A 27,566-nucleotide genomic window follows, 5' to 3' on the forward strand; every position below is an offset into this window, starting at 1 on the left:
GAAACTCATTTTCCTTCCTTGGCTTGAATGAATGTGTGTATTTATTTTATCTTTTAGATATTGATTCATATATGAGGTGTATTAAAAAGAAAGGAATGATTTTACATAGAAACGTTGAATTAACATCTTACTTGCTGCAACTATAGATGCTAACAGACATTAATAATAACGTTTTATTGTCTATAAATGCAATATGTGTACATGTGAGACAGTGCTAATTGACAGAAAGCTACTGCTTCTCACTACAAACGATAGTGCTAAATGACAGAAAGAGAGCTATTGCTCCACTCAACAAACTTGAAAAGCATGTTCTGCTGCTCCTTAGGCTGCAAATTCTTTATTTATATATAGCGAGCGCACTTGAGCAGTGGCCTGGATCTCAGTCAGCGGTGAGCCACAAAACGTCCCCTTGGCGAGCGAGATGACAGATAGAAGCGGCACCAGGCTTCACGTTCAACACCTGGAATACCATGTTGTCAGGATTCCAGGAACTGGTTTTCGTGTGACAGATGGCTGCCGCCTCCACCGTGCTGCCATCTTCGCCCTTCACCCAAACTCTTGCGGTCCTCGTACCTTGCAGATCGTGGCAGAGATACACCGCATATGGATATTGTGAACTGTGGCAGTAATACACTGCCTTGTCTTCTTTGCTCTCGTATTTCACTCCCGTAATGGTATACTCCTGCCTTACAGATTTTGACGTCTTTGAAAAATTCGTCGCCAGCACAGTCAAGCGATTGCTTCCCAGCTTCGACGTGGTGAAATCAATCATGGCCTCCAACGATGTTGGGCAGAATTTGGTTTCGCCCTTCATAGCAGGACTTTCACAATCTTGTAAAGTCTCCTTCATAGCCAGGGCCGTGATGGAATCTGGCGCTATGTTGAGCTCCTTCAACGCTACGGAAAGCTTGTCGGAGGAGAAAGGGATTTCGTCTGCAACGGCGCGTGGAAGAAAATACTTCTGATGAGAATTGGGAATGCTTTCGTGCAGAAAGGTGAGAGGCACTTTGGTTCCGCCTACCAAATCTTTCTCCAGCAGAAGCATGCACAGCGATATGTCCCTTGGCATTTGCGTAATTGCAGCGTAATTGATGCCCGCGACGCACCTCCCAACTCCTTTTGCCTGTTTTTGCGTCCCAACTTTTCTCGGAGGCATCCCCACGTTCACCTTCACTCCTCCCTTGCCCACGTTCACCTCCACTTTCTCATCGTTGGCTGAGATGAGTTCCTTCAGAGCTTCTGGCATGGGTGTTGTGGGCAGCTTCTCGTGCCAGTACGCCATACTCGGAGTCCAAGAGACCCTTTCACCCTGCAAATGCGCCGCTCGGATAGCTGCTACTGACTGTCAATTCCAAACAACAAAAAACTCATAAGCAAGCTAGCAAAGAAAAATTGTTTAGATTCGAGTCAAATTAATTACAAACTATATGAACTTTCTTGAGAAAGCATACAATAAGAAGAATGAAACTAGTTAGAATTCCCATCTTGTGAAAGACACCAAGTTCAATGATTCAGACATACCAAGTGAGAGAGGACTTTGTCCATATAAATACTGAGCTTAAGACGAGGGAAGCCGCCATTGTGGATGCAGGCATACCATACATGCATATGCATGCCCATATCTCAAATCATTTCATCCTATTTGTATTGTGGGACATTTTGATATTATCTAGTTTTACTAAGATATTTCTATGCACTCTTACTTTTATTTGAGCTTTATTTATTAAAAAAAAAATATTTATAGTTTTAGCAGCACGACTCTTTTGAAAAGATATATATATTTTTATAACTTTAAGATAGAAAATATTTTATTTTTTCCATAATGTTATTTTGAATAGTTATTAGTTGTATATTTTTTCAAATTATAAATAGACATGAGGTGGCATATGTGGAAGATATCAGATCAGATCGTATGCTACATTGGTTTACAGTGTCGACCAACTTTAGGCAACTTCAAAAATATCAACGTCCATATCAGCTGATGAAGCGGGAGCCACCTTATTGATAATCACGGGCTAGAATTCAGTAACATTATTTTCTCTCACTTGCAAAATTGAAAAGCAACGCTATCAAAGTAAAGTTATCAGATTAATCACAAATTACGTGAATTCTTTTTTCTGTTTTTTCGGTGATCTGAATTATTTTGTCAATTCAAAGGACAATACCCAAAGCAGAATTTGTGGTATTGTAAACACATAACAAATCATATAAAATTTCATTTCATTGAAAATATATAAGAACCATACAATTTTTGGCAAATTCTGTGAAAGAGAGTTGTGTGCCCTTGAATCCATCCCATTTGGGCAAACTCTATAAAAGAGAGTTGTATGCCTAGAATCTATCCAATTTGGGCAAACTCTGTAAAAGAGAGTTGTATGCCCGAGCCTGTACAATTTAGGCAATCTTGTGAAGGAGCGTATGCCTATAACTCTGTAACTCTATAACTCTCCAACTCCTTGCAATTGGATTCGAATTGGGCTTATTTATAAGCTTTCAAAGAAGCTGAACAACCACCACATTTTTGTCCTCATCAGAAGTTGAAAAGATTTAAGGAAGCAGACCATTTTGTTTGCGAAAAGTTTCCTAAGAAGACTGCATAAATACAGGTATGATTTGTCAGCAATTCTTAGTTGCAGAACGCTACCATTGTTTCTCTGTTTTTGTTAGTAAAAATTTTCATTATTTGTTTTTTAATTAAAACCCCTATTTTTTTTATTGCTCAACTTCATTGTTATTACTAATGTGGGTATTTTCCAAAATCGCTGATTATTGCCTGAGACTTTCATTCATTTATTTGTTCACTGACAGGGGTTTTAGAGAACAGTATCCAGACTTTTTTGCAGGAGCTTTGTTTACTGTGACTTAATTTGAAGAATTTTCATTTAGCTTCATTTTCATTTTCAAGACTTTTGGCTCTATGGCCAATGCATAGGCTAAGGCTACTGATATCCTTCTGCACAGACACTTTGTCCTCAATGTCGTTCTTGTGTTGAGAAAAATTCTCCTTACAAAATCATAGATTTCTCGCTTGAAACGAAGCAGAAGAGCGGAAATGTTTTTTTTTTTATATTCCGTTGTCCACAAAATTCGCCACAACAATGGCAGGAATTTGAGGTGTTTCTATAATGCATATGAATTTTTTTATCCAGCAAATCAATATCAGATTGGACATTTTTGTTGTCCACTTGCATTAGGGATCTTTATGAATTTTGAAAGCCGCGATTAAGAGGAATTTTTTTAGTCTGCACACCACTACAGGCTGGTCTCGTTACCCATTAACTACTCTTTGATCCCAACAAACAATTTCGAGGGGCAAACCATCCTCCCACCAAGTCAGCCATTCGCCTATCAAATATTTGTAGGGAAAATTCTATAATCCTATTCAATTTGACCCTTCCATTGGTGTGCACTTATAGGTTAAAGCTCGGGACTCTTTTTTGCAAATGTAGATAGAAATCTGCATAATACCAATTCCATTCTTATTTCCCTGCAACTGGTAGGGGTTTCACCTTCAAGGTTGTTTGTGCAGTTGCAACAAATAACTCAAGACAAAATTTGTGTGTATATTACAACCATTGCATTTCATGGCAGTTACAAAACCTGGGCATGCTCCATTTTTTCCGTTTGCATAATAGTATTACAGTATCAGCATGGCCTGTAGCCTTCTTACATTGCCTACTGGTGCACTAGGCCTATCCTATGCATTCCGTGTTTATTTTTCAAATTCATTTTGTACTGACATTTTGCATTTCTAATTGAATTTGAGGTCTTGTATCGAATATTGAATGAAGTATTCTTTAAATGAAACCCGTGTGAATTTGATAGTGATAATAGCTATCCTTGTTGAACGGAATCATAGGATTATAAATTTATAAATTTAAGCAGAATACAAGGACACTAGGGCTCATTGAGATTGAAGTTGTGTAATTATTTTGCAAGTGGGTATGATAAAAAAATCACAATGGAGTAAAGTGGATTCCTGAACCTTCCTCTTTTTCCTTTTTCCTTTTTCCAGTTGGCTAAAACTTGAGTGAGCATACATCTAGCTTTACCATTCATGGAGTTTGATAGGGATATTCAGTATTTTAATAGTTTTATTATGCAACGCTTTTTGAATGGATTCGGGGGCATATAAATTTTAGCAGAATATAGGGAAACTGGGGTTCACTTTCCTTGAAGTTGTGTTTTTTTTTTTTCTTTATTATTAGACAAGTGGGTTAGGTAAGAAACACCCAATAGAGAAAAATGGATTCCCAAACTCAGCTTTTCTTCTTTGTAAAGGATAATATTGTGATATGAATTGACAATATAAATGTGTTTTTGTCTGGCAGGGTATCCTTTGCACAACACAGTCTTACAAATTTCACATGCTTACTGCTCAAGGTAAGTAACTATTTCTTAAAGTTGTTTCTTTTGATTTGTTCTTCAAACATATATGACCAAAATATTAGGCTTTGTTTTTTTTTCATCTAGCCTAGGTAATAATTCACTGAGATGGAGTTTATTCATTTGTAAATCCTAGAGTTCTTGTATTCTGTAAGAGAGAGAGATTGTTGAACAAGTGTAGTGTAATTCTTTTAATTTTAATAAAGAAATAGATACAGTTTTTAAAGTGATATCTGAATAATAGTAAATTTCTCTATGTCTTTTGAAATTACCTTAAGGTCATATCTTTGCTTCTACCAGTGTTGATAAGTTAGAGAGATGTAGCTTTCCATGCTAATTTGATAGGTGATGTGACACTTCTGAGGTATCAATAACAGTACACAATAGTTTTCTCCCTCAAAGATAGTTCAATATTAATGTGAAGCTCTTCAACATTTAAAGTTGTTTGAAAACAATAACAATACACAATGGTTTGCTCTCTCAAAGATAGTTTAATATTAATGTGAAACTCTTCAACATTTAAAGATGCTTGAAGACAACTTAGGCTTCAGATAGCTCATCTTGTAGTGTACTCTAGTTCATTTCATGTCATGTTGCTTTCTTTGCCAAGTTAATTGGTTTAGATAAGAAACATTTTCTTATTTATCTTTTACCTTTTGCTAGGATTTTCACCAATTGAATGATTTCATTCAATCAAGAGCATTAGCATAATTTCAATGTTCTTTTCCAAATAAAAGATAAGATATTACATAGTTGTTAGACCATGTATCCCAAATTAGATTATTTTTGTTTTGTAAATAACTAGTTAATTGTCTTTCACAACAAACTTTTGATATTATGCTTAGTTTTTGTAAATCCAAATCTTTTGCACTATTCAGTTGCATTCAGAACCCGCATGGTATTACACACTACACTTTCCAAACTGCCACTTTATACTAGTTTTGAAAACTAGTTCTTAGAACACCACAACCAGTTATCAGTTTTGTACCAAATATCAGTTGTAAATTGTTTTTAAAATCATATTATATATGTATTTTTTTAAAGAAAGATTCCTGCAAGCAGTAAAGTGAGAAAAGTTGTTACCTTTTCATATGTAGTATTATTTATTTTTATACATTTTTTACATGCTCAAAGTAACTTTATACTAGAAAATTGTTCTTAACCTTTGACGGTTCTCATGACAACTTATATTTGGATATGATTTCTTTTGTTGTCCACTAATACATGTCTGTAGCTTTCTGTGACACATCACTGCAACTAAAGTCAATAGCATTTTGTGCTATGCTTATTTATTTATTTATGCCTCAAAGACTATAAAGATAAATTTCAGTCCATGTTCACCTACACGCTATTTCAAGAGAATTAAAAATCTTTTCTTCTCATATTCATACGGTTTTTCTTATTTTGATGCCTTCAGTTTAACCCATCAATCTTAATCCACCTAAGCACAAAAAATACAGAGTTGAATAATCAAGATGTTAAGCTCTAAATCATGAGACAGTTTGAGCAATCTCAATTCGACTATGATTTTACAGCATAGTACTGATATTTCTTCATTTCCCATATTTCATTTTCTCCTAGTGCCCACAATCTCTACCTTTCCCTCACCAGATTTAGCATAAGGCAGGGACTCTAGCTGTATATCACAGCTCTTGTTTTTATTGATCTTTTGAATTTAATCTGGATAATGTTTAAAAACAATTATAGTACAACAGCAAAATTATGTGAGATATTATTTTTGATGGGGTTTGTGGTTGCAATGTGTATAGAGACGTTAGCAAGGAATTCATATGATTTTTTTTATTTTCTCTTTCCAATTAGAAGTATTAGTTCATATAACTTTTTCTTGTTTTCTCCTCTTTCCACATTACTTGTGTAGAGGGGTTAGCAAGGAATCCAATAAAATTCTTATTGTAAAAATTGTATGGTGAGGGTTGTGCTCTTTACTGAGACCCTATAGTAGTCAATCATTGGTCCAAAATTAGTGGGAAATAACTACTTCATTACCCTAATTTGAATCCAAACAATTTAAATACCATTATTCAATGTGTCAACTACTTTGTTAAATTAATAAAATTCAATAAGTAATTAAAAGACTAAAACTGAAAAAAAGAAAGAAAAGAAAAAAGAAAAAAGATAACAATAAAAAAATATAGACCATACATTGCAAGTTGTTAATTGAAGTTCACCCCTTGAGTGCTATGTCTCTATTTTTGCTTCAAATGTGCAACCGATCTATTAAAATTCCCTTGTTTAAACATAGGTATACTCTTGACAAAATCTATAAATACACTTTCCCATAAATGAGAAGGTATTGGAAGTGGCATGGGTAAACCTATTATTTTGTTACCGAGTTCACTTGTAGAACAAATGACACACCCATTTACATATTTTTACATAGTTTCATTCATTTGAGGAAAATAACAATAATGTTGCAACTAAGCTACTGCTTTACGTGCACCAAAATGACCAGAAATAAGAGAAGTATGTGCTTCTCTAGTTACATGTACTCTTTCATCCCTTGGACCACACAATTTACCAAGATCATATAGCAGTTTGTCATGAATGTGTAATCTAGAATTCTTATACTTGTGTACCATGGATTGGTGTTTCATATACATCCTTGAAATTTCCATCTCTAGCATACTATTCGATATAACTTTCATGAGCTAAAGAACTATGCTATAGGATAATACATGGATTAATATAAGGACTTTTTGTCGATGTTATAAATCATCAATTTGGATCAATTAAGGGAATCCTCCTAGATCAATCATCTCTTTGGTGTTACTCATAATTACCTCCTAGTTTCGTATTAGTTAAGTCACATATGTAGACTTCCAGCAGGGTTTTTTAGTCTCTTTATTGATACTTTTTTATTCCCTTTGTAATAACCATCCATCTCTGGAATATTTCAGCCATTTATTTATTTTTCTGCCAAGACCAGTTATCAATTTCTTCATTTAGTCATTCCAAGCTATTTTTGGACACCAAATTTCCTAAACTCTAGATTTTTAATTTATCCTAGTGTATTTATGTCATTTTCCATTTAAAAAGCTCCATATAGGTATTCAAGGCACAAAAAAATCCCTCTGTTTTTTGTTGCAACTCAATGTAGATAATGCAATGTGTTTAGGTAGATTTAAGGTTAGGGTTGTTGGAAATTGACACTATTGGTTAGGTTTCACTATGTTGTCATTGATGGAAACATTATTTTGGGTTCCGACTTCATATGGTGTACCGGCAAGCACTTTATAGACTCTACACCGGCACTAGCACCGACACCGACAGGATAAAATATTTCTTTGGTCACCAGCAATGCAGATCGACATGGTATGGTAAAGGTCATCGGTATTAGAGGCCGACACATCTTGGATCCGGCATCAGCAACTTGTTTTAATGCTTATTCATTTATGTTATATGGCCAACATGTTAATATGATATTGTATATATCCTTGTAAGCCGACATAAGGCATAAATTTGTATAGGGTATATAGGGGAGATTGATTAGATCATTTTGAATAAGGATAGATATGTGGAAGTGATACATGGATATAATGTAATGTGAAATATATCATAGAGACTGTGTATGCGAGGAACTCATTGTAAGGGTTATTCTGGTACTGAGGTTTAGGGTTTTAACTGGAATAGACTGATCTTAAAACATAATTGTATTCTTGCATAGGAGATGCTATATTAAGCAGTTCATATTTCTCTAGATTGTTGTCTGGATTGTTATGTAGTCAGTGAGGCTCCTATTGTGATGAGCAGTGTGGTCTAGGTTGTAAGCCTTCTTGCAAGTGCAGGCCCATCATATATTTTAATATCTCTTCATATGGCCAATGAACTGATATTGTGGGTCACAAACCCCACCATGGTTTTTCCTCTTTGAGGTTTCCCATGTATAATAATGTGTGTTATGTTTCTCATTTATGTATTTCTCTTAATGGTTGCATTGCTTTTTTCAATTTTGTTTATATCGATATACCAATTGGTGAATGAATGTTTTGTTAAGGCTAAAATCTTATATTCTGGTATAACACTAATTCACCCAACCCTCTCAATGTTATTGGTTTCCAACAATTGGTATCAGAGCCTTGTGCGTCAAAGGAAGTTTGACAACTTGATAAAGATCCTGAAACCAGAACCATTGGATATGGATTTGGAGAAGTAGCTTAAGATGGCACTTGAAGATTATGATGCTGAAAGATTGAAGAACTTAAAGCAACAAGATGAGTTTAATTATGCTAAAGAATTTATTCTTGTCCTACAAGAGAGACTATCATCTGTTCAAGCTAGGAGAAAGGAACTTTTGCAAAATCAAGATGATGAAAATGCACTTAAGGAACAATGTCAGAAATTGAGTCAGGAGAACATGGTTATGAAGAATTAAATGCAAGCTATGACTATAAGGATGTCTAAGGAGACTGAGGATAGAAAGAAAAATGAAGAAGATCTTGTTGTATCCCTAAAGAACAAATTTGAAGAGTGTGGTAGGTTGACTCATCAAAATGAGATGTTGAGGTCTGATTTGGTACAATCCCATAGCAATGAGCAAGAAATCGAAAGACAAATGTCAATACTAAGAGATTATTTAACTACTACAACTGAGTAGAAAGAAAAATTCAAGATCAGCTCAGCATAGCTTGATGAGTTATCGAAGAGATAGAGGCGGATTGGAGATTCCACTGGACTTGGATTTGAGCAAGGATAGAATTACGGTACTACTAATGAAGATCAAAACCATAAGGCACTGATAAGGAAGTTCAATACTTATAAATTCACTGGTAGATTTTTTGTTTGCAATAGATTTGGTCACATGGCTAGGCAATGTAGAAACAGAGCAAATTAGAACCCTGATTCTGCTCCCTATAAATGTTCTAAATGAAATAAAATTGGTCATAAGATAAAAGATTCCAGAATGAATGTAAAATTCTATGCTTGTGGAAAATTTGGACATATGGCTAATAAGTGCAGTTCAAATTTCACCGGTTTTAGCAAGGTAATTCAAAAGAACAAGGTTACATGCTATGCATGCAATGAAATTGGACATATTGCTAAGTTTTATAGAAGCAAAAATCCATCGGTTAGAAATGTAGGATCAAATGATAAAGGAAAAGAGAAGGTTAGTGAAATCCGGCAAGATCACACTCAAAGATGGGTTAGAAAGATAGAAGAGCAATCATCAGATGGGATTGTCTCAGTTACCTATTTGATAGAAGAAGCTATTGCTGCACCGACAGTGAGCTCATCCAGTAACTAAGGCAAATGCTTTAGGGGTATGCAAATTTCATGGAAGATGTTCTAGATATTGGAGAGGATTATCCAACATTGATATGTTTAGAGTGAGATCCGGTATCTTTCACCAGTAGTCATTTATGTTAATGGAAGATTAGGGTTTTCTCGATGTATAAAATGCCGATTACACTTTATTATCAACCACCTAGCATTCAAAGCAATTTTAGAGCAATTCAGAGCAACTTAGTGCAATCAGAAGCTATTCAGAGGTGATTAGATTTATTCTTGAGCGATCACATCGACATCTGGAAGGATTTGTTGGAGGTTTTCACTGAGAGTGAACAAAAGGTATTTTTCTTGAATCATGGAATTGGGATCATCTTCTGCTCTTGTTTTCATTGCAAATCCAACTATAGGAGAATTTAAGGACCTCCTCAGGCCAATTTTCAAATTCTTTCCACATGTGGCTAACAAGGAAGATTCAGTTGGAGCATTTTCTCACGTCATGGAAGGAGTGCTATATGTGGAAGATGTTAGGGCCTACATTCATTGTCATATAGAAGACTTAGGAACTTCTAAGATCAAGGGGATGTATATGAATGAACTCATGGGAGAATTTGGTAAAATCAAACTAGCATATAAACACATCAAAGATCTAGGGTTCACAGATATTCTGGATATGCCAGAGTTCGAGGATAAGATTGTCAGATATGTAATAATTAGAGTACATGGGGAATTTATATGGCTGGACAGACCCTAGAAAATTACTAAGGAAGCCATCCGAGCAATTATGAGTTTGCCATCAATAGGGAAACATCCGGATAAGAAAGTATCAAATCAATTCGTAAGGAAGATCATCGGTGCCACATCAAGCAAGAGATCGATGAAGGTGAGCACCATCACCGACATTGACATCAAATTTGGCAATATGGTTGTAGACTACAAGGTAACTCAGTCTAATCGACTGAATTCAGTTTCCAGTTCATGCATTTTGGCTGCTTATAAGCTGATGAGAGAAAATATCAAGTTAGATCTTTGTGACTGGATGCTTGAGGAGTTATTGATCAATTTAGGGAAGATTAAAGGTGAGAAGAAGGGCACGTTCTAGTATGGAAATTTGTTAGTCTACTTAAAGTTATACTTTTTGAATGATACTCCCATTTCTGGAAGGAAGTAATGGGTTTTTGACATCTTGATAGGAAGAAAAATAAAGCAATCAATTGTTGCATTGGGAAGTCTTAGAGTTGATAAGGTATGGGGTTACTTCAAGGCTTTTTAGAAATCTATGAGGTCTAGAATAGGAATACCTAAGAAAATAGTAGAGAAATAATCTACCGACATTTGTTTCATCATGAAGAAGGATGTGACTCTCATGGAGGCAATCAAGCCCTGAAAGATTTGGATAGAGGAAACGGGCTATGAGGTAGATGCATTAATCATTGATGCCTATGCAAAAATTTTGATTGATGCTGCAAATTCTTTATTTATATATAGCGAGCGCACTAGAGCAGTGGCCTGGATCTCAGTCAGCTGTGATACCAAGTGAGAGAGGACTTTGTCCATATAAATACTGAGCTTAAGACGAGGGAAGCCGCCATTGTGGATGCAGGCATACCATACATGCATATGCATGCCCATATCTCAAATCATTTCATCCTATTTGTATTGTGGGACATTTTGATATTATCTAGTTTTACTAAGATATTTCTATGCACTCTTACTTTTATTTGAGCTTTATTTATTAAAAAAAATATATTTATAGTTTTAGCAGCACGACTCTTTTGAAAAGATATATATAATTTTATAACTTTAAGATGGAAAAAATAATTTATAACTTTAAGATAGAAAATATTTAATTTTTTCCATAATGTTATTTTGAATAGTTATTAGTTGTATATTTTTTGAAATTATAAATAGACATGAGGTGGCATATCTGGAAGATATCAGATCAGATCGTATGCTACATTGGTTTATAGTGTCGACCAACTTTAGGCAACTTTAAAAATATCAACGTCCATATCAGCTGATGAAGCGGGAGCCACCTTATTGATAATCACGGGCTAGAATTCAGTAACATTATTGTCTCACACTTGCAAAACTGAAAAGCAACGCTATCAAAGTAAAGTTATCAGATTAATCATAAATTACGTGAATTCTTTTTTCTGTTTTTTCCGTGATTTGAATTATTTTGTCAATTCAAAGGACAATACCCAAAGCAGAATTTGTGGTATTGTAAACACAACAAATCATATAAAATTTCATTTCATTGAAAATATATAAGAATCATACAATTTTTGGCAAACTCTGTGAAAGAGAGTTGTGTGCCCTTGAATCCATCCCATTTGGGCAAACTCTATAAAAGAGAGTTGTATGCCTAGAATCTATCCAATTTGGGCAAACTCTGTAAAAGAGAGTTGTATGCCCGAGCCTCTACAATTTAAGCAATCTTGTGAAGGAGCGTATGCCTATAACTCTGTAACTCTATAACTCTCCAACTCCTTGCAATTGGATTCGAATTAGGCTTATTTAGAAGCTTTCAAAGAAGCTGAACAACCACCACATTTTTGTCCTCATCGGAAGTCGAAAAGACAATCCAATATTGAAAGGTTATTACATTTATATGAAGACAAAAATTAATTAAAAATTAAAATATTTAATACTCGGACTTATTTCTAATCCCCATGACCATCTTGTGAAAGACAGTCAGTCCCACCGACAACATGTTGTAGTGATTTAGAGATACAGAAGTAAACGTGAGAGTCATAAAAGGACGATATAATGTCAGGGCGTACGTGTCCATAGTCATTGGGAATATAGATTTCTTATGTGATATTTAAATAATCATCAAACAGTTTTATAGTAAATGGCTGGTTGTGGCAACACTCTATTTAAATAATCATAGTTTTATAGTAATTTTCATATTATTTTATCTTATTTTTATTGATCGTTTGAATTTAATCTGGATAATGTTTAAAAACAATTATAGTACAGTAGCAAAATTATGTGATATATTCTTTTTGATGGGGTTTGTGGTTGCAATGTGTATAGAGAGGTTAGCAAGGAATTCATATGATTTTTTTTCTTTTCTTCTCTTTCCAATTAGAAGTATTAGTCCATATAACCTTTTCTTATTTTTCCCTCACTTCTCATTAGATGAGTTCATACAACTTTTTCTTGTTTTCTCCTCTTTCCACATAACTTGTGTAGAGGGGTTAGCAAGGAATCCAATAAACTTCTTATTGTAAAAAATGTATGGTGAGGGTTGTGCTCTTTACAGAGACCCTATAGTAGTCAATCATTGATCTCAAATTAGTGGGAAATAACTACTTCTTACCCTAATTTGAATCCAAACAATTTAAATACCATTATTCAATGTGTCAACTACTTTGTTAAATTAATAAAATTCAGTAAGTAATTAAAAGACTAAAGCTGAAAAAAAAAAAAAAGAAAAAGAAAAAAGAGAACAATAAAAAAATATAGACCATACATTGCAAGTTGTTAATGAAGTTCACCCCTTGAGTGCTACGTCTCTATTTTTGCTTCAAATGTGCAACCGATCTATTAAAATTCCCTTATTTAAACATAGGTATACTCTTGACAAGATCTATAAATACGCTTTCCCATAAATGAGAAGGTACTAGAAGTGGCATGGGCAAACCTATTATTTTTTTACCAAAATTACCAGAAATAAGAGAAGTATGTGCTTCTCTAGTTACATGTACTCTTTCATCCCTTGGACCACACAATTTACCAAGATGATATAGTAGTTTGTCATGAACATGTAATCTAGAATTCTTATACTTGTGTACCATGGATTAGTGTTTCATATACATCCTTGAAATTTCCATCTCTAGCATACTATTCGATATAACTTTCATGAGCTAAAGACCTATGCTATAGGATAATGCATGCATTAATATAAGCAATTTTTGTCAATTTGGATCAATTATGGGAATCCTCCTAGATCAATCATCTCTTTGGTGTTACTCATAATTACCTCCTAGTTTTGTATTAGTTTAGTCACTTATGTAGACTTCCACCTGGGTTTTTTAGTCTCTTTATTCATATTTTTTTTATTCCCTTTGTAATAACCATCCATCTCTGGAATATTTCAGCCATTTCTTTAGTTTTCTCCCAAGACTAGTTATCAATTTCTTCATTTAGTCATTCCAAGTTATTTTTGGACACCAAATTTTCTAAACTCTAGATTTTACATTTATCCTGGTGTATTTATGTCATTTTCCATTTAAAAGCTCCATATGGGTATTCAATTCACAAAAAAATCCTTTAATTTTTTGTTGCAACTCAATGTAGATAATGCAATGTGTTCAGGTAGATTTAAGGTTAGGGTCAAGGTTACATTATAGTTAGTGTCCACATTGAATTAAGTTAGGGTAATGGTTATATTAGGGTTACAAATTAATTAAGAGAAATATTCAATTTTAGATTAAATTAGGTTTAGGGTTGGGTTTTAATTGGGGTTATAGCTATAATTAGGGTTAACATTAGAATTGCGGTTAATGTTAGAATAAAGATTATATATCAAGTTATAATTATGGTTATGGTCAATATTAGAACTAGGGTTAGGGATAGGGCAAGGTCAAGTTTGAGATTAGGTTGAGTTTTTAATTAAGATTAAGGTATGAGTTCTTAAGTTCAATAAGAGTTAGGATTGAGGTTAGGTTAGGTTAGGATTCTTTTAGGCTTAGGGTTAGGGTTCAAGTTCAATGAGGGTTAGGGTTAGAGTTCAAGTTCAATGAGAGTAATATATATAGCAAGCGTAGTTGAATAGTTATATGGATCTCAAGTGGCTCTGAGCCACAAAACATTGCCTTGTAGAGACTAATGGAAGATATAAGTGACATATAATTGTTTATTAAAATATTTCTATGGATGTAGGCATAACACATGCATGTTAATATTTCAAATTACATTATTTTATTTTTGTCTTTATCTTATTTTTATTGTGGGATATTTTGATATTTTTGGTCAATATCTACTATCACATTATTTTCTTTCTATCTTCATTTTATTTTAATCATGGGAATTTGATATTTTTAAAACACACATACTAATGTACTTTATAAAGATATTTCTATGGATGCATGCATAGCATACATGCATGTGAATGTCAATATCTCAAATTACATTATTTTCTATCTCTCCATCATATTTTTACTGTGTAACATTTTGATATTTTTTAGATATGTAGTAATGTATATTAGTAAGATATATTTGTGTTCTATTAATTTTATTTAAGATTTATTTAATTATTAATTTTTAAAAAAGATATGTGTAGTTTAGTAGCTTGATTCTTTTAAAAAGATGTGTAATTTTATATGTTTAAAATATAATTTTCTTCCATAAGATTATTTTGTATAGTTTTCTGTTATTTTATATATTTTTAAAATATATCATTTATTTATTTTTTAAATAAAATTATTTAATATTAATACATGCATTTTAAAAAAAATGTTTTATATTGAATGCAAAATTCGATAAACTTTCTTTGTAATTCCCATAATTCATATGGCTAAAATGAAAAAGAAAAGACTAGTTGTATTATTTTTTCTTACAGAACAAACAGGTTTTGAAGGGACTCAAAACGCTTTAACAAAGATCTACAACAAGTAGCTGGATAAAGATATACCCATTTTAAAATAGAAACCCAAAGTCAACAAAAAGTGAAAACCTAGCAAAAAGACAGCAAAGAGGAAGAAACTAATACAAAATTTTTAGGGCCTTCGCAACCTTTGTTTCCAGTTGAGTCATGTTTAGAGCAATTTTCTTGAGTTCCTAAATTTTTTGGTTTGCAAATTTCTTCTTCAAGTTGGCTTTGGTTCTTTTGGATGGCCCAACCATTTCCTCCTATTTTTTATCTATGGAATCCACATCCAAGGTAGCTGCTTCTTGATGGATAGTTTCTAGTTTCCCTACCATGGTATTTACACTTTCAACAAAACTCTTCACCACCTTGTGTCTACATGTAACCAGAGAGATAAGGTTCCCATTGACTTTCTAAAATTTATTCTCCATCTGACTCAGTCTGCCTTCATATTCTTTCTTGAGTTTATCTTTGAGAAAAGATATTTTTCTATCATAATCTCTCTTTATATCACTTACAGTGCTCATCGTTTTCTGCACATAGTCCACAATTGATTTTCTCTAGTCCACCATCCACTATTTTACACCTTGATTTTCTTGTTTCCTATTGACTGCCCGAAGTTTGATATTGATGCCCTTGATCTCATGGAAAGCCCATTTAAACATCCTAAAATTATCCACAATTGAATCATGGGTAATGGCCAAGACATCATCTGGGTTCTTTCTATCCAAGATAAGAAAAGACAAATTTGTATTTAGATCATTTGAGAAGGGGGTCTATCACTCCTAATGGGTGCAAAAATGGACTTATTCGGGATAGAATTGTAGGAGGGAAGTGATTCAGAATTAAAAGTGGACACAAGGGATGCTTTGACTCTCTTAAATTTGTGACCAATCTTCAAGGAAGAGTTTGGCTCAGAGGAAGACTAGTTGTATTGTTTACTCATTATAATATCATATTTACAATCAATATGGATCGACCAACTTGATATAGAACTACAATATAATACTAGAGACACACATTATTACTTTAATGAATTCAATCAAATGAGATGAGAAGGACGACTAATTTAATAAATTATTTACTAAATGACCCTGAAACACTGTTTTTGGAAATAACTACAACTGATTCTTAATATAACTAATATTTTTGAAAAGCTATCTATTTGTAATTCAAATTCTACATTTAGGATATGAAACTAAATTAATGAGGAAATCTTATTGAGTCTTCTAATCAAATATTAAAATCAATGAAATTAGATGCATGGATATTTATTTATAAATTATATACTAGATAATATACAAATTAAATGAAATATCTTATATAAATTATATTAGAAGCTCAGTCTAAAATAATAGCATTATTTTTTAATATGTTGGTGTGAATGGAGTGTTATCTAATCAACTCATCACCTAGGTTCTATTGACACTAATTGTGTAAGTTTACTTAGGATACCCACAAGATACTTATCACTTAAAGTCTCAAGTCATAATCTGATTACGACACATGTCATAATATTAGATAATATTATGTTTCATTTTGGTCTATATAACACATTGGCTCTTAATGTAACTGAAACACTATTTTTTGAAATAACTACAACTGATTCTCAATATACCTAATATTTTTGAAAAGGTATCTATTTGTAGTTCAAATTCTACATTTAAGATATGAAATTAAATTAATGAGGGAATCTTATTGAGTCTTCTAATCAAATATTAAAATCAATGAATTTAGATGTATGAATATTTATTTATAAATTATATACTAGATAATATACAAATTAAATGAAATATCTTATATAAATTATATTAGGAGTTAAGTCTAAAATAATAGTAATAGTTTTAAATATGTTGGTGTGAATGGAGTGTTATGTAATCAACTCATCGCCTAGGTTCTATTGACAGTAATTGTGTAAGTTTACTTAGGATACACATAAGATACTTATCACTTAAAGTCTGAAGTCACAATCTGATTACGACACATGTCATAATACTAGATAATCTTATGTTTCATTTTGGTCTATATAACTCATTGGCTCTTAATGAAATTTTATTTCATTATAATTCATTATCATTGTATACTTGCGTCTTGTGATAGATACTCTTATTCTCTCACATTTGATCTCTTGTATATTTTCATTGGAGCTCTTAAATCATGGATGGTTACATATTTAGCAAAATCTTGCATGGTATAAAGCATTCCATAAAAACTCATTCATGATACTAAATCTTGTGGGATTACTTCTTGATAGTATAAGATCTCCACTTTTTATCACGCGATGTCTTGAAAAATTAAGAAAACTTGATAATAATACTAGATCCTATGGGGATCTTTGTGAATTTGTACTATAGGTTCACTTTAGATAATGTTAATGTAAATCTACTATCATCATTGAGTTCAAAGGTCTAATGTCCCAAAATATTAGATTAAAATGTTACAAAATGTAATGCTCCAAAATATAAGATTAAAATGTATGACTTTTTTTCGATAAAACTCGAATAATTTAAATAATTTAAATAATTCTTGTAGGGTATAATATTTATTTAAAGAATAAAACACTCCCAAATTAAACATTGATTTACATCAATCTAGTCATAATTTCAAATAATTGAATTAAGATAGATAATAGCAAATAATAAAAAATATAAAAAAAATTAACAGAATGAAATCAAGAAATTGACACCCTCAAATTCTATTAATATTCATATTTATGGACTTAATTCAGCTATCATATATATATAAAATGATATTATTGCGACAAGTATCACTCTAGTGTCCAAACCATCCAAGTATTAAACTTATTTGGTACCCATTTGATAATTTTTTTATTTTCTTTTGTTTTCCTTACCTCTTCATTTCTTAATTTCTCGGGGTGAGCTTGGCCAATAAAGAAAACTATAATATGGATAAATTCAATCCAAAGTTTATTTCTTTTATTTTACATACTATGAAACAATGAAAGTTAAATGAAGCTATATTTTAAGAAATTTTCAAGTACTCTCATAGATATATGATAAGATTTTCAAATCTTTTCTATAATTTCTTTCTCAATTTATATTGTGCTTATCATACCAAACTTAAGGATTTGTTCTATAAGTTCATGGCGGTCTATTAGAGTGGTTTTGTTAGAGAAATTTTTGGTTGACAATATAGATAGATTAGTGTTAAACTCTTGGAGCATGTGTTAACCCCTAAGGAATTTTTGGCATTAGTGTCAAATGGTTGATATTTCCTTGACATTTGAAGCATTGACATTTTATGCTTGCCGTTGAAAACTTGTGCATATATGGTTGTGACTAAGTCACTAGGTGATGGCTAAGTGGTTAAGCCACCTAAGTGACTACCTGAAACATGTTATAATGTTTATTCACCGCATTGACAAGGACATACCAGGCATATTGGTTTGTTTTATTATTTCCCACTGAAATACTTGGTGAGTAGGACATGACATATCATCGGCATTTTGTAGAGGCATATTATATGGTTTCAAAGCTTAGCTTTGTAAAATCTTTATTTTTGTTTTGAAAGCCTTTAAGATCGAAGTAGGGCACACACATGGAATTCAAGTTTTTGTTCTCAACCAAGGAAGTTGCAATAAGTGTGCATGACAGTTTTTCATGGGCAATGCATGATAGTTTGACTAGGAAAAACATGGAAATGATAGGAAGTTTGAAGACGTCTTTAGGTGTTTTCATTCCAAAACCCATATTTTGTGTTTGTTAATCTCTTTCCAGCATTTAGTAATGTTATTGTTTGAATTCAAACTGTTTGAGCAAAATTGTTATTTTCTGTTGCTTGAGTTATGAAAGTGATTAAGGGGAGTTTGATTTGTGTAGACACTTAAATTAATTATTTGCATTAATTAATTTAATTCTCTCTCACATGATTAATTTATTTAATTTTGTTAATCCTTATTATTTCTCAGTATTGAATAAATTTAATTTAATTAATATTGTCACTATAGTCCAATAATTAATTTATCAAATAAATTAATTATTTCCCTATTCTTCTAAAGTCCCTCCAATAATTATTTCCTCTAAACCCACTCAGTTAATTAATTTTAATTAATTAATCTAGTCATGTGATTCCTACAAATCACTTTTTCCTAATCCCACTTAGCCTAATTAATTCTTCTAGAATCTTTCATAATCCCACATATTATTATTCTTCTATTTTAAATTCCCTGCTCATGTCACATCAACATTGAGCCTCTCAAAGAAATTCAAATTTATTTGAATCCCTCTATGCATCCTCATTTTTAAATTTCAAATTCTTTTCCCCCCTTATTATTATTCTTCAATTTTAAATTCCCCACTCATTTCACATCAACATTGAGCCTCTCAAAGAAATTCAAATTTATTTGAATCCCCCTATGCATCCTCATTTTGCAATTTCAAATTTCTTTCCCCCCTTTTCCCCAAGGAATTTTATATTCTTTTTTATTCCTTCAAGGTATCCTTGATTGATGCCAACTACTTCAAACCAATCCTAGCCCTTCATCATCTTTTGATCTCCACCCTCCATTTAAAATTTGAAAATCTATAAATGGAGGCCACTTCTCTCATTTTAACCATCTCTTTATATTCTATCCTTATACTGTCAATTTTTATCTTTCAATCATAAATATAGCAATCTTCATTAGGAAGACATTGTATTGCTTTACTGTTAAAATGAAATGATTCTATGAAGGACTCATCACAAGCTTTTAAACATAAAGAATCATTTTCATTAACTTCATGTATAAGATTGAAAGCTTCATACTCTGGTTGCATGTAAATCTGAAAATTTTCATCCTTTGTATTTTTTGGAACAAGATAACTTTCCATACTATTAAAACTAAAAGTTTCTATTTCTAGGTAATAGAAAGACCTCAAAAAACCTTTTTCATTCAATCTTGTAGGTTCTCTAATGTTGTCTTGATTATTCTCACTTACCATTGTTTGACTTGCATGAGACTGAACCGTTTCTTGCTGAACTTCTTGCTCATTCATGACAAGGTAGTTGTAGGAGAGAGATGAAACTGAGATGAATGGAGCCTCATCATCATAAAATTTTAATTCTTCTTTCAATTGGGATACCTTTTATTATATTCTTGCAACAACCTTGTCTTTTCTTTTAGCTCTTTGAGCTTGTGAAATCTAACAAAAAGACTTCTCCATAAAAGAGAAGATACATGATCGTCTGTTATACTTAGTTTGGTTTTTACAACATGAGAAATTATTTCTTTGTAGTGATCCCAAAAGTCATGCAACACTTTATCATCCATCTCAAGAATTTACAAGCTGGTGGGACTTGGTCTTTTCCCCAATCTTGCAGCCTTTTGATTTTGCATGATGATTTAATAGAGTCGCCAATCCTACACACACAGAGATAAATCTAAAAATCTAGGGAAACCAAATGCACTAATCTTTGATTCTGAGTCCCCAACAGAGTTGCCAAAAATCTATTGGTAAATAGATTTGTCCCTTTCCTGAAATTTATTTGTTTTCTTTGAACAAAATTATAACTCTTGTATGCCCCTTTATGAAAGGAAACAAATTACCAACAATTGGATGAATTAATTAAAATCCAACCTCTGCATTAGAGGGAAGCTCTTCGTATGATTTGCAATGAATTTAATACAAAATTAAATGTTGACACTTTTTACCAGAAAGCATGGAAAGGCTTTAGCATTCATCCATCAACACAAAACAATGCCTTCAAACTGAAACAAATATAATATTCTGAAGATTAAATAGGAGCTCACTAACTCTAATTCAAACACACGTTCACTTTATAAATTTAGAGCATAGAAAATGCACAACAGTATTGATGTCTAATCAATACTCTCTCATGCCTCACAGGACAAGGGGGATCAACATAACTCAATACACAATAAATCTGCTAACAATTAATAGTAACCATGAATTCAAAAAAAAACATAGAAATAATTGATCATAAAATGATATCATGCCCATAGTAGATTTCTCAAGAAATATTGCTAATCTTTAAACACACAAATTCAAAGACTGCACACCATAACATTTTATTGATAATCATCGATTCCAGTTTAAAGCAATTCATAGAAAAACAAAATGGATATTGTCTGTTGCTCGAAAAATCATAGTTTTTCTAGCCCCTTTCTTTTCTTTTTCCCCCATATATATAGTCTCTCTTGTTTTTAAGAGACTTTCAGTTATCAATAACTAATTCCTAGAAATATTATTAATTAATCTTTTCTTTAATCTTTTATCCACTTCCAAATAACTTTTTTTAAAAAAAATCTTCAAATCTTTTATCTCAGAATTTTTATAGACCCATACTTAGAGATAAATAACTTTTTAACGTGATAATATTTGTCCGATCGCGCCAGTGAGAATTTAGAAAACTAGGTTTTCTAAAACATATTAAAAATACAGCGCGATCCAGCAATTGAGTTGATAGTTATGCCCCCCGCACTGAGATTGATTTTTTCTCTCTCAGAAAATTCATGGTTATAGATTACATTGAAAATTATAAACATTAGACATGCCAATGTTATTGGATTATTGAACTCGCTGAAATCACTCTGAACCTGCATCTGATGAATTTGAACTCTGAATTTGAACCTCCAAAATTGAACCTTGAACCTTGAACCTGCACGCTTGAACCTGCGCACTTGAACCTTTGAACCTTGAAGAAAAGAAGGTTCAAAGTTCAAGTTCAAAGACCAAAAATTACAATGAACCCAAAATTTGAACTTTGAACCTTTTTTACTTGTGCGCTTGAACCTATGGGCTTGAACCAAAAAGGTTCAAAGTTCAAGTTCAATGAACAAAAATTATGAAACCCGCTTCAGTTGAATTTGAACTTTGAACTTGAACCCGAACTTTGAACTTTTTGAAAAGGTTCAAGGTTCAAGTTCAATGGCAATTGTTCTTTTGGGTTTCCATAGGAAAACCTCCATAACTTTTTACTGAGTGCTCTGTTTCTTATGAAATTTTAACTATAGAATAAATGGGCCTAGTACAGCATAACCTAGAAATAATTTTTTCATAGGACATATAAGACTTGAGATTTAATTGTTTGCGTATATGGGTAACCAAAAAATAAAACAATTAAAATCTCCCAGCCAACATGGAGTTTGGCCATAAAACTTCAGCATTAAAACATTAACAATAACTAATTTTTAGTTGATTATGAGGCTCTAGGAACAAGCAAAAATATAGGGTAAAAAATGAAAAAAGGCATAACCTTTGCATATTAACTCGGATTTTTTATTTTCTAAAAGTGTTGGAAAGATGATTCAAAGATCTAATCTATGGTTTAAACCATTTTTTCAAGATTTGTCTTCAAAAATTAGTTGAACACGTCCAAATTTGACCTTTCCTTTGAGAATTTTTGAGAATTTTTTTTTTTGAAATTTATCAAAAAGTCATAAGGAGTTCACTTTTGAAAGTATGGTTTTTTTTAGATAATCAGTTTGGTGTGTTTTAATCACATTTTCAAAATGGGATTAAAATGAACTCTACACATTTGGATTTCGAATTAAAAAGAGCAAGTGTAGTTTAAACCCAAGACCCACTTATGTATGCTCTCCTCTCGCATCCTAGTGTCGAAGTTGAGTACACTTGAAATAAGTGATCTTGTTTTCATTTTTTATTTTGTATCATTTCATTGTGTTTTTTCATATTAAGTCAAAAAATCCAAAAAGAAATCATAAAACCTAAAAAAGACATAAAATTGAAAAAAAAAAAAAATTCAAAAAATCAAAAAATCATAAAAATCAAAACATTTCAAAAGCCAAAAAAAAAGTGCATTACCCGAGACTACTAACCTATCTTCTACAGGACATCGGCCCAAGATTCCACTCGTCAAAGATTTCATTGATCCAACTTTGAGGCTACTAACATGTTTGTTTTGTAGGTTGCCTAAGAAAATTTGACCAAATGTTGTATTTTCTTAATCATTTTTCTAGGCACTTACTTTCAATTAGGGGTAAAAGATCAAGTGCTTGATTGTGTTTGGGGAAAGTGTAGAGGTAGGAGAGTATACTCTTGTCTATATAGAAAATCAGAAATATAGACCCCAGAATCTTTTTAAGTTTGTTGTGTGCATACCTTCCTAATTTGTTTGACACATTCACATAGGCATTGGTGAGAGTTGAATGACCCAAGTGAGTATGACTAAAACCCAAGCATTCCAATTCACTATAATAAATAAGCCTCTTGGGATGAAAATTCTGGAGGATAGAGCTATTTTAGAGTTCACTCTCATATCGTGCATTCTGTACGGCCTTTTGGCCTCGATCATGCTTACATGACTACATTTTTCTCAGTACTTTGTAAGGCTATAGGCCTTAATCACACTTGGGTGACTACAAGGAGTAGTCTTCAAACAAAAAATCCTTACTAATAGCCTCAGGATTAGAAGCCACCCAGTTCACCTTTAAAAGGTGGATAATCTTTTTGCAAGGGGGATAGTAACTCCCCCAAGAGACTTGCCATTTTGTGCTCCCATTAGTGTTTGGAGTTGGCTAATACAATATTGAGAATCCATTGCGTGAGACTTAGTGGTCATATTCTGATTAGCTATTGGGTGTGTACCTGAGTCAACAAGAAAAGGTTTTCCTCCTCAGCCAACTTCCTAGGGTAACATGATGTTCTTGATGTATTTGTTTGAATCAATGGCTAATGTGTTTGCTATGTCTTCTTGCCAAGAGTATAATTAGTCTATCCAAGTCAACATCCTAATCATCATAATCTGAGTCATTTCTTAGTCCCTAATCATTTCCATGTCCTATTCAATTCATACCCAAATCATACCCTAGTCATATAAAAACATTGAACCAACCTTCATCAAGTCCAAGTCATAACAAAATCCAAGTCTTCCAACTACGTCAAAACTCCGCTCACTTTATATTTAATAAGATGAAGTTGTAAAAACATCCTAAGAAGTCAATCCACCACCCAATCAAGAAAAAGAAGCTCACACAAGCACAACTCATTAGACACCGAAATTTTTGGTATACAAATCGCAAACTCTTGCTTAAACATAGGACCTTTCTACACCAATATCATGATTACATACATGGTCATAGAAATGAGTTTGATGCTAGTCATGAACTAAGAGTATGAGATTTACACTAAGGATCTAGCTTATCTTTCAACACCAACAATCACCAGAATCAGGGTGTTTGCATACCCTCATAAAACTTACCATTCAAACCAATCACTTATTGAGTCATGTTTATACCAAGAATAGTCTAGTTATCAAGTTTATTCTAATCATCACTATCACTTCTCTTTGATCTTTCATCATCAACATTTTCTAAGGACTTAGCACATCAACCAATCTTCAATCAATCATCTTTAATCAATCAATCCTCAATCAAATCAATTCTCAATCATTCGTCAAATTAACCTCACACTAAGGTTTTATGCCTTGTGAAGTTTTATTTAGACCTCATCCTTAATCAATCAATCATCCAGTCTTTATGCTTGGGAAAGAATTCTCCCCAAGTATCTTTGCCACCTCCTTTGGGTCGATCAAGACTCTTATCTTATGTCTTTATTTTTCTTGGGATCATTAGTCAATCCTTAGTAGAAGAAAGGCTTCGATCATTATCCTAAGGGCCAAATATTACCCAACTTGGTTGTTACCTTGCTTGTGGTTTCATCAACATCCCCCACCTAAAATCCTCATCCAAGGACTAAGGTGAAATCCTAATCAAACTTGTGTCCTAATCTAAGGACCCCATTAATCAATCAATCCAATTTCATCAAATCCAAACCAAATCCAAAATCCAAGATGTTTTCTAAGTCCTTTCATCAAATATTTTTCTTCCAATCAATATTTCTAAGGTTATTCTTGTATGGTCACAACTCAATCCTGAAAGAAAAAGATGGCCAAACAACAATATGACATGCTGAACATTAATGCCCTATATCAAGACTCTACATAAGGTTCTGCCCAAAATGCGTAGCCTGACATCCAAGATCAATAAGAAGAAGGGGGCCCTGACATGGTTGACCAAGATGAACTCTCCCCAAAAGTACAAACATTTTGAAAGTACAATCAAGAAATGATGGAGAAATACATCCGATAGAATCCTAGTGGTCTTATTAAGACTCCTATTGAAAATAGAACTCGACTTCCCCCCAATCTTGTTAAATCCATTCTTGATCAACAAACACAAGGAGGTCTTGCTCCTACCCACATCGTCACACCTATCCTTCAACCCCAATCAATTGCACCCCCATCTACCATTCAAACCCAATCAATAGCACTCGTGGCATCCGTGCTCATAGTCTCCATCCCACCTTCTTCCTTCTTGGCTTCCATGTCAATATCCAATCCGATAACATAAATTCTCCAACATGCTTCTATGCCCTCTTCTTCTACCCAACCATATTTCTCCATTTCACAATCCTCCATTTCTCTCAACAATGTCGCTAATTTTATCCAGGCCTCACTTCCCCCCATCACAACAATTAATGGGTCAAAACTGATTATCACTTAAGTCCTCGTGACATCAGTCATCACATCTCATGTCCGCTATTCTTTATCATATCAATATATTAGTGGTGGTAGAACATCTTCCATAACCCATCCAATACTAGATGCGAGCACAATCCATCATGTTCAAAATCCACAACAAGATATCATCAAGGAAATCTAGGACATGACAAACATCATCAAAAAATGAAGGAAGGGAATAACAAGAGGAAACCTTACTCATTTCAGGAATTTTGTCCCTATCTTTATGACCCATCCATATCAGTTGCACCATACCCATCAGGGTTTAAAATGCCTAAATTCACAAAGTACGAGGGCAAAGGGGACCCTCGAAACCATGTCAGTGAGTTTAATATCTTATCCCAAGAAGTCTCTTATAGTGACTTGTATCTTCTTAGGCTCTTTCCTAAGAGTCTCACGGGAGACGCTCTTTCATGGTTCTCATCCTTGCCTTGAGGTTCTATCACCTCCTTCCCAAACTTAGCAAAAACGTTTGTGGTCCACTATGCTTATAACATTGTTAACAATGTTTCTATGATGGACCTTTGTAACATGAAATAGAGGCCTAGAGAAACTTTTGCTAACTTCTTGCAAAGGTGGTGACACCTTATTAGGAAATTCTAGTGGGATATGCCAAAACAACATCAAATTGAGTTATTTCAGAAAAAATCTAGTACCTGAACTATCTAGACCGTTGACATCTCAATGTATAATTTTTTTCCAGAAGTTGACTGACAAGGGTTTAGCCCTTGAACATGTCTTGTTAGAGGAAGGTACCCTAAAACATTATCAAAAATAAAGTCAAAATTTCTCCTCATATCACAATAACAAACCAAAATTTTGGTCCAAAAACAAGAACATAGTCAATGATGGTGTGAGTGAAGCAAAATGGGTCCAGACTGTGGCCTCTCCTCCAAAACCCACTACCATCAATCACCAATTCAACAATCAAAACAATCAAAATCAATCCCAAAAATCTTTTAATAATGTCTCAATTCAAGGGCGACCACCCCAATCTAACAATAGGATTCCGAGAGACTTTACTCCTCTTGCTGAGCCCCGTGAGGTTGTGTTCCAAAATCTTGTCCAAGCAGGTGCAGTAGTCTTCTTGATGACTCACCTATTTGATCCTAATAAACTCAAACCTAGGTGGTACAATTAGAATGAGTATTGTGAATATCATCGTATTAATGGGCATGATACACGAAAGTGTATGAAGCTAAAAATATTCATACAAGATCTTATTGATAAGGGTGATATTGAGGTAGCAACAATAAAACCTATTAACAACAATGACAAACTAAAGATGTACCAAGAATTGTTCCCAAAACATGAAAAAGGCAAGGGATCATCATCTAATGTGGCAAACTATGATTATACCAACCATGTAACAATTTGTGACTCTTTAGTAGGTCGCATTGAGCCTGCAGATACCCATGTCAATGTCATAACTATCCAAGGAGCTAAACCTCCCCCACCCCAAAATAGACCTAGAATTACTATCCAAGGTGGTTCTCCCCCACCCCAACTACCAAGTCGACCTAATCCCACTAAGATAGTCATTCAAGGTGTGACACCATCCCCTTCTCAGAATGACTGCAATGTAACTACTCGTCACATGAGAGTAATTGTTCAAGGAGTCAATCCCCCACCAAAACCTCCCCCATGTCTTCAACTTGTACATGTGACCTCCTTGACCATCTTGGGAAGACCTCTGCATAGATCTCCATCCTAGAGATTCTTAAGACTTCCCCTATCCACAAGGAGATTTTGGAGCAAGCCCTCCCTAAGTCATGTGTCCCTGACAACATCAATGCTACCCAGTTCCAAGATCTCATTAGAAACCTTGCTACCCAAC

At 33.3% G+C, this 27,566-nt stretch overlaps 1 protein-coding gene across 1 annotated transcript; it reads right to left on the reverse strand.

The window, feature by feature from the left end:
* Positions 1–379: 379 nt before the first annotated feature.
* LOC131860464 (BURP domain-containing protein 5-like) lies at positions 380–25,675 on the reverse strand. The gene is made up of 2 exons (XM_059214866.1): positions 25,466–25,675; positions 380–1,342 (listed from the first exon to the last, which is right to left on the reverse strand). The coding sequence occupies exons 1-2, from the start codon at positions 25,673–25,675 to the stop codon at positions 380–382; spliced, it is 1,173 nt and encodes a 390-aa protein (XP_059070849.1).
* Positions 25,676–27,566: the final 1,891 nt, after the last annotated feature.

Source organism: Cryptomeria japonica, unplaced genomic scaffold (genome assembly GCF_030272615.1).
Source record: "Cryptomeria japonica unplaced genomic scaffold, Sugi_1.0 HiC_scaffold_12, whole genome shotgun sequence".
Taxonomy (NCBI): Eukaryota; Viridiplantae; Streptophyta; class Pinopsida; order Cupressales; family Cupressaceae; genus Cryptomeria; species Cryptomeria japonica.

Coding starts and splice junctions, on each gene's coding strand:
- LOC131860464 (XM_059214866.1), bottom strand. CDS start 25,675: ATGGGGGGAAGTGAGGCCTGGATAAAATTAGCGACATTGTTGAGAGAA. Junction 1,343..25,465: donor CCACGAGTGCTATTGATTGG/GTTTGAATGGTA, acceptor TGGAATTGACAG/TCAGTAGCAGCTATCCGAGC.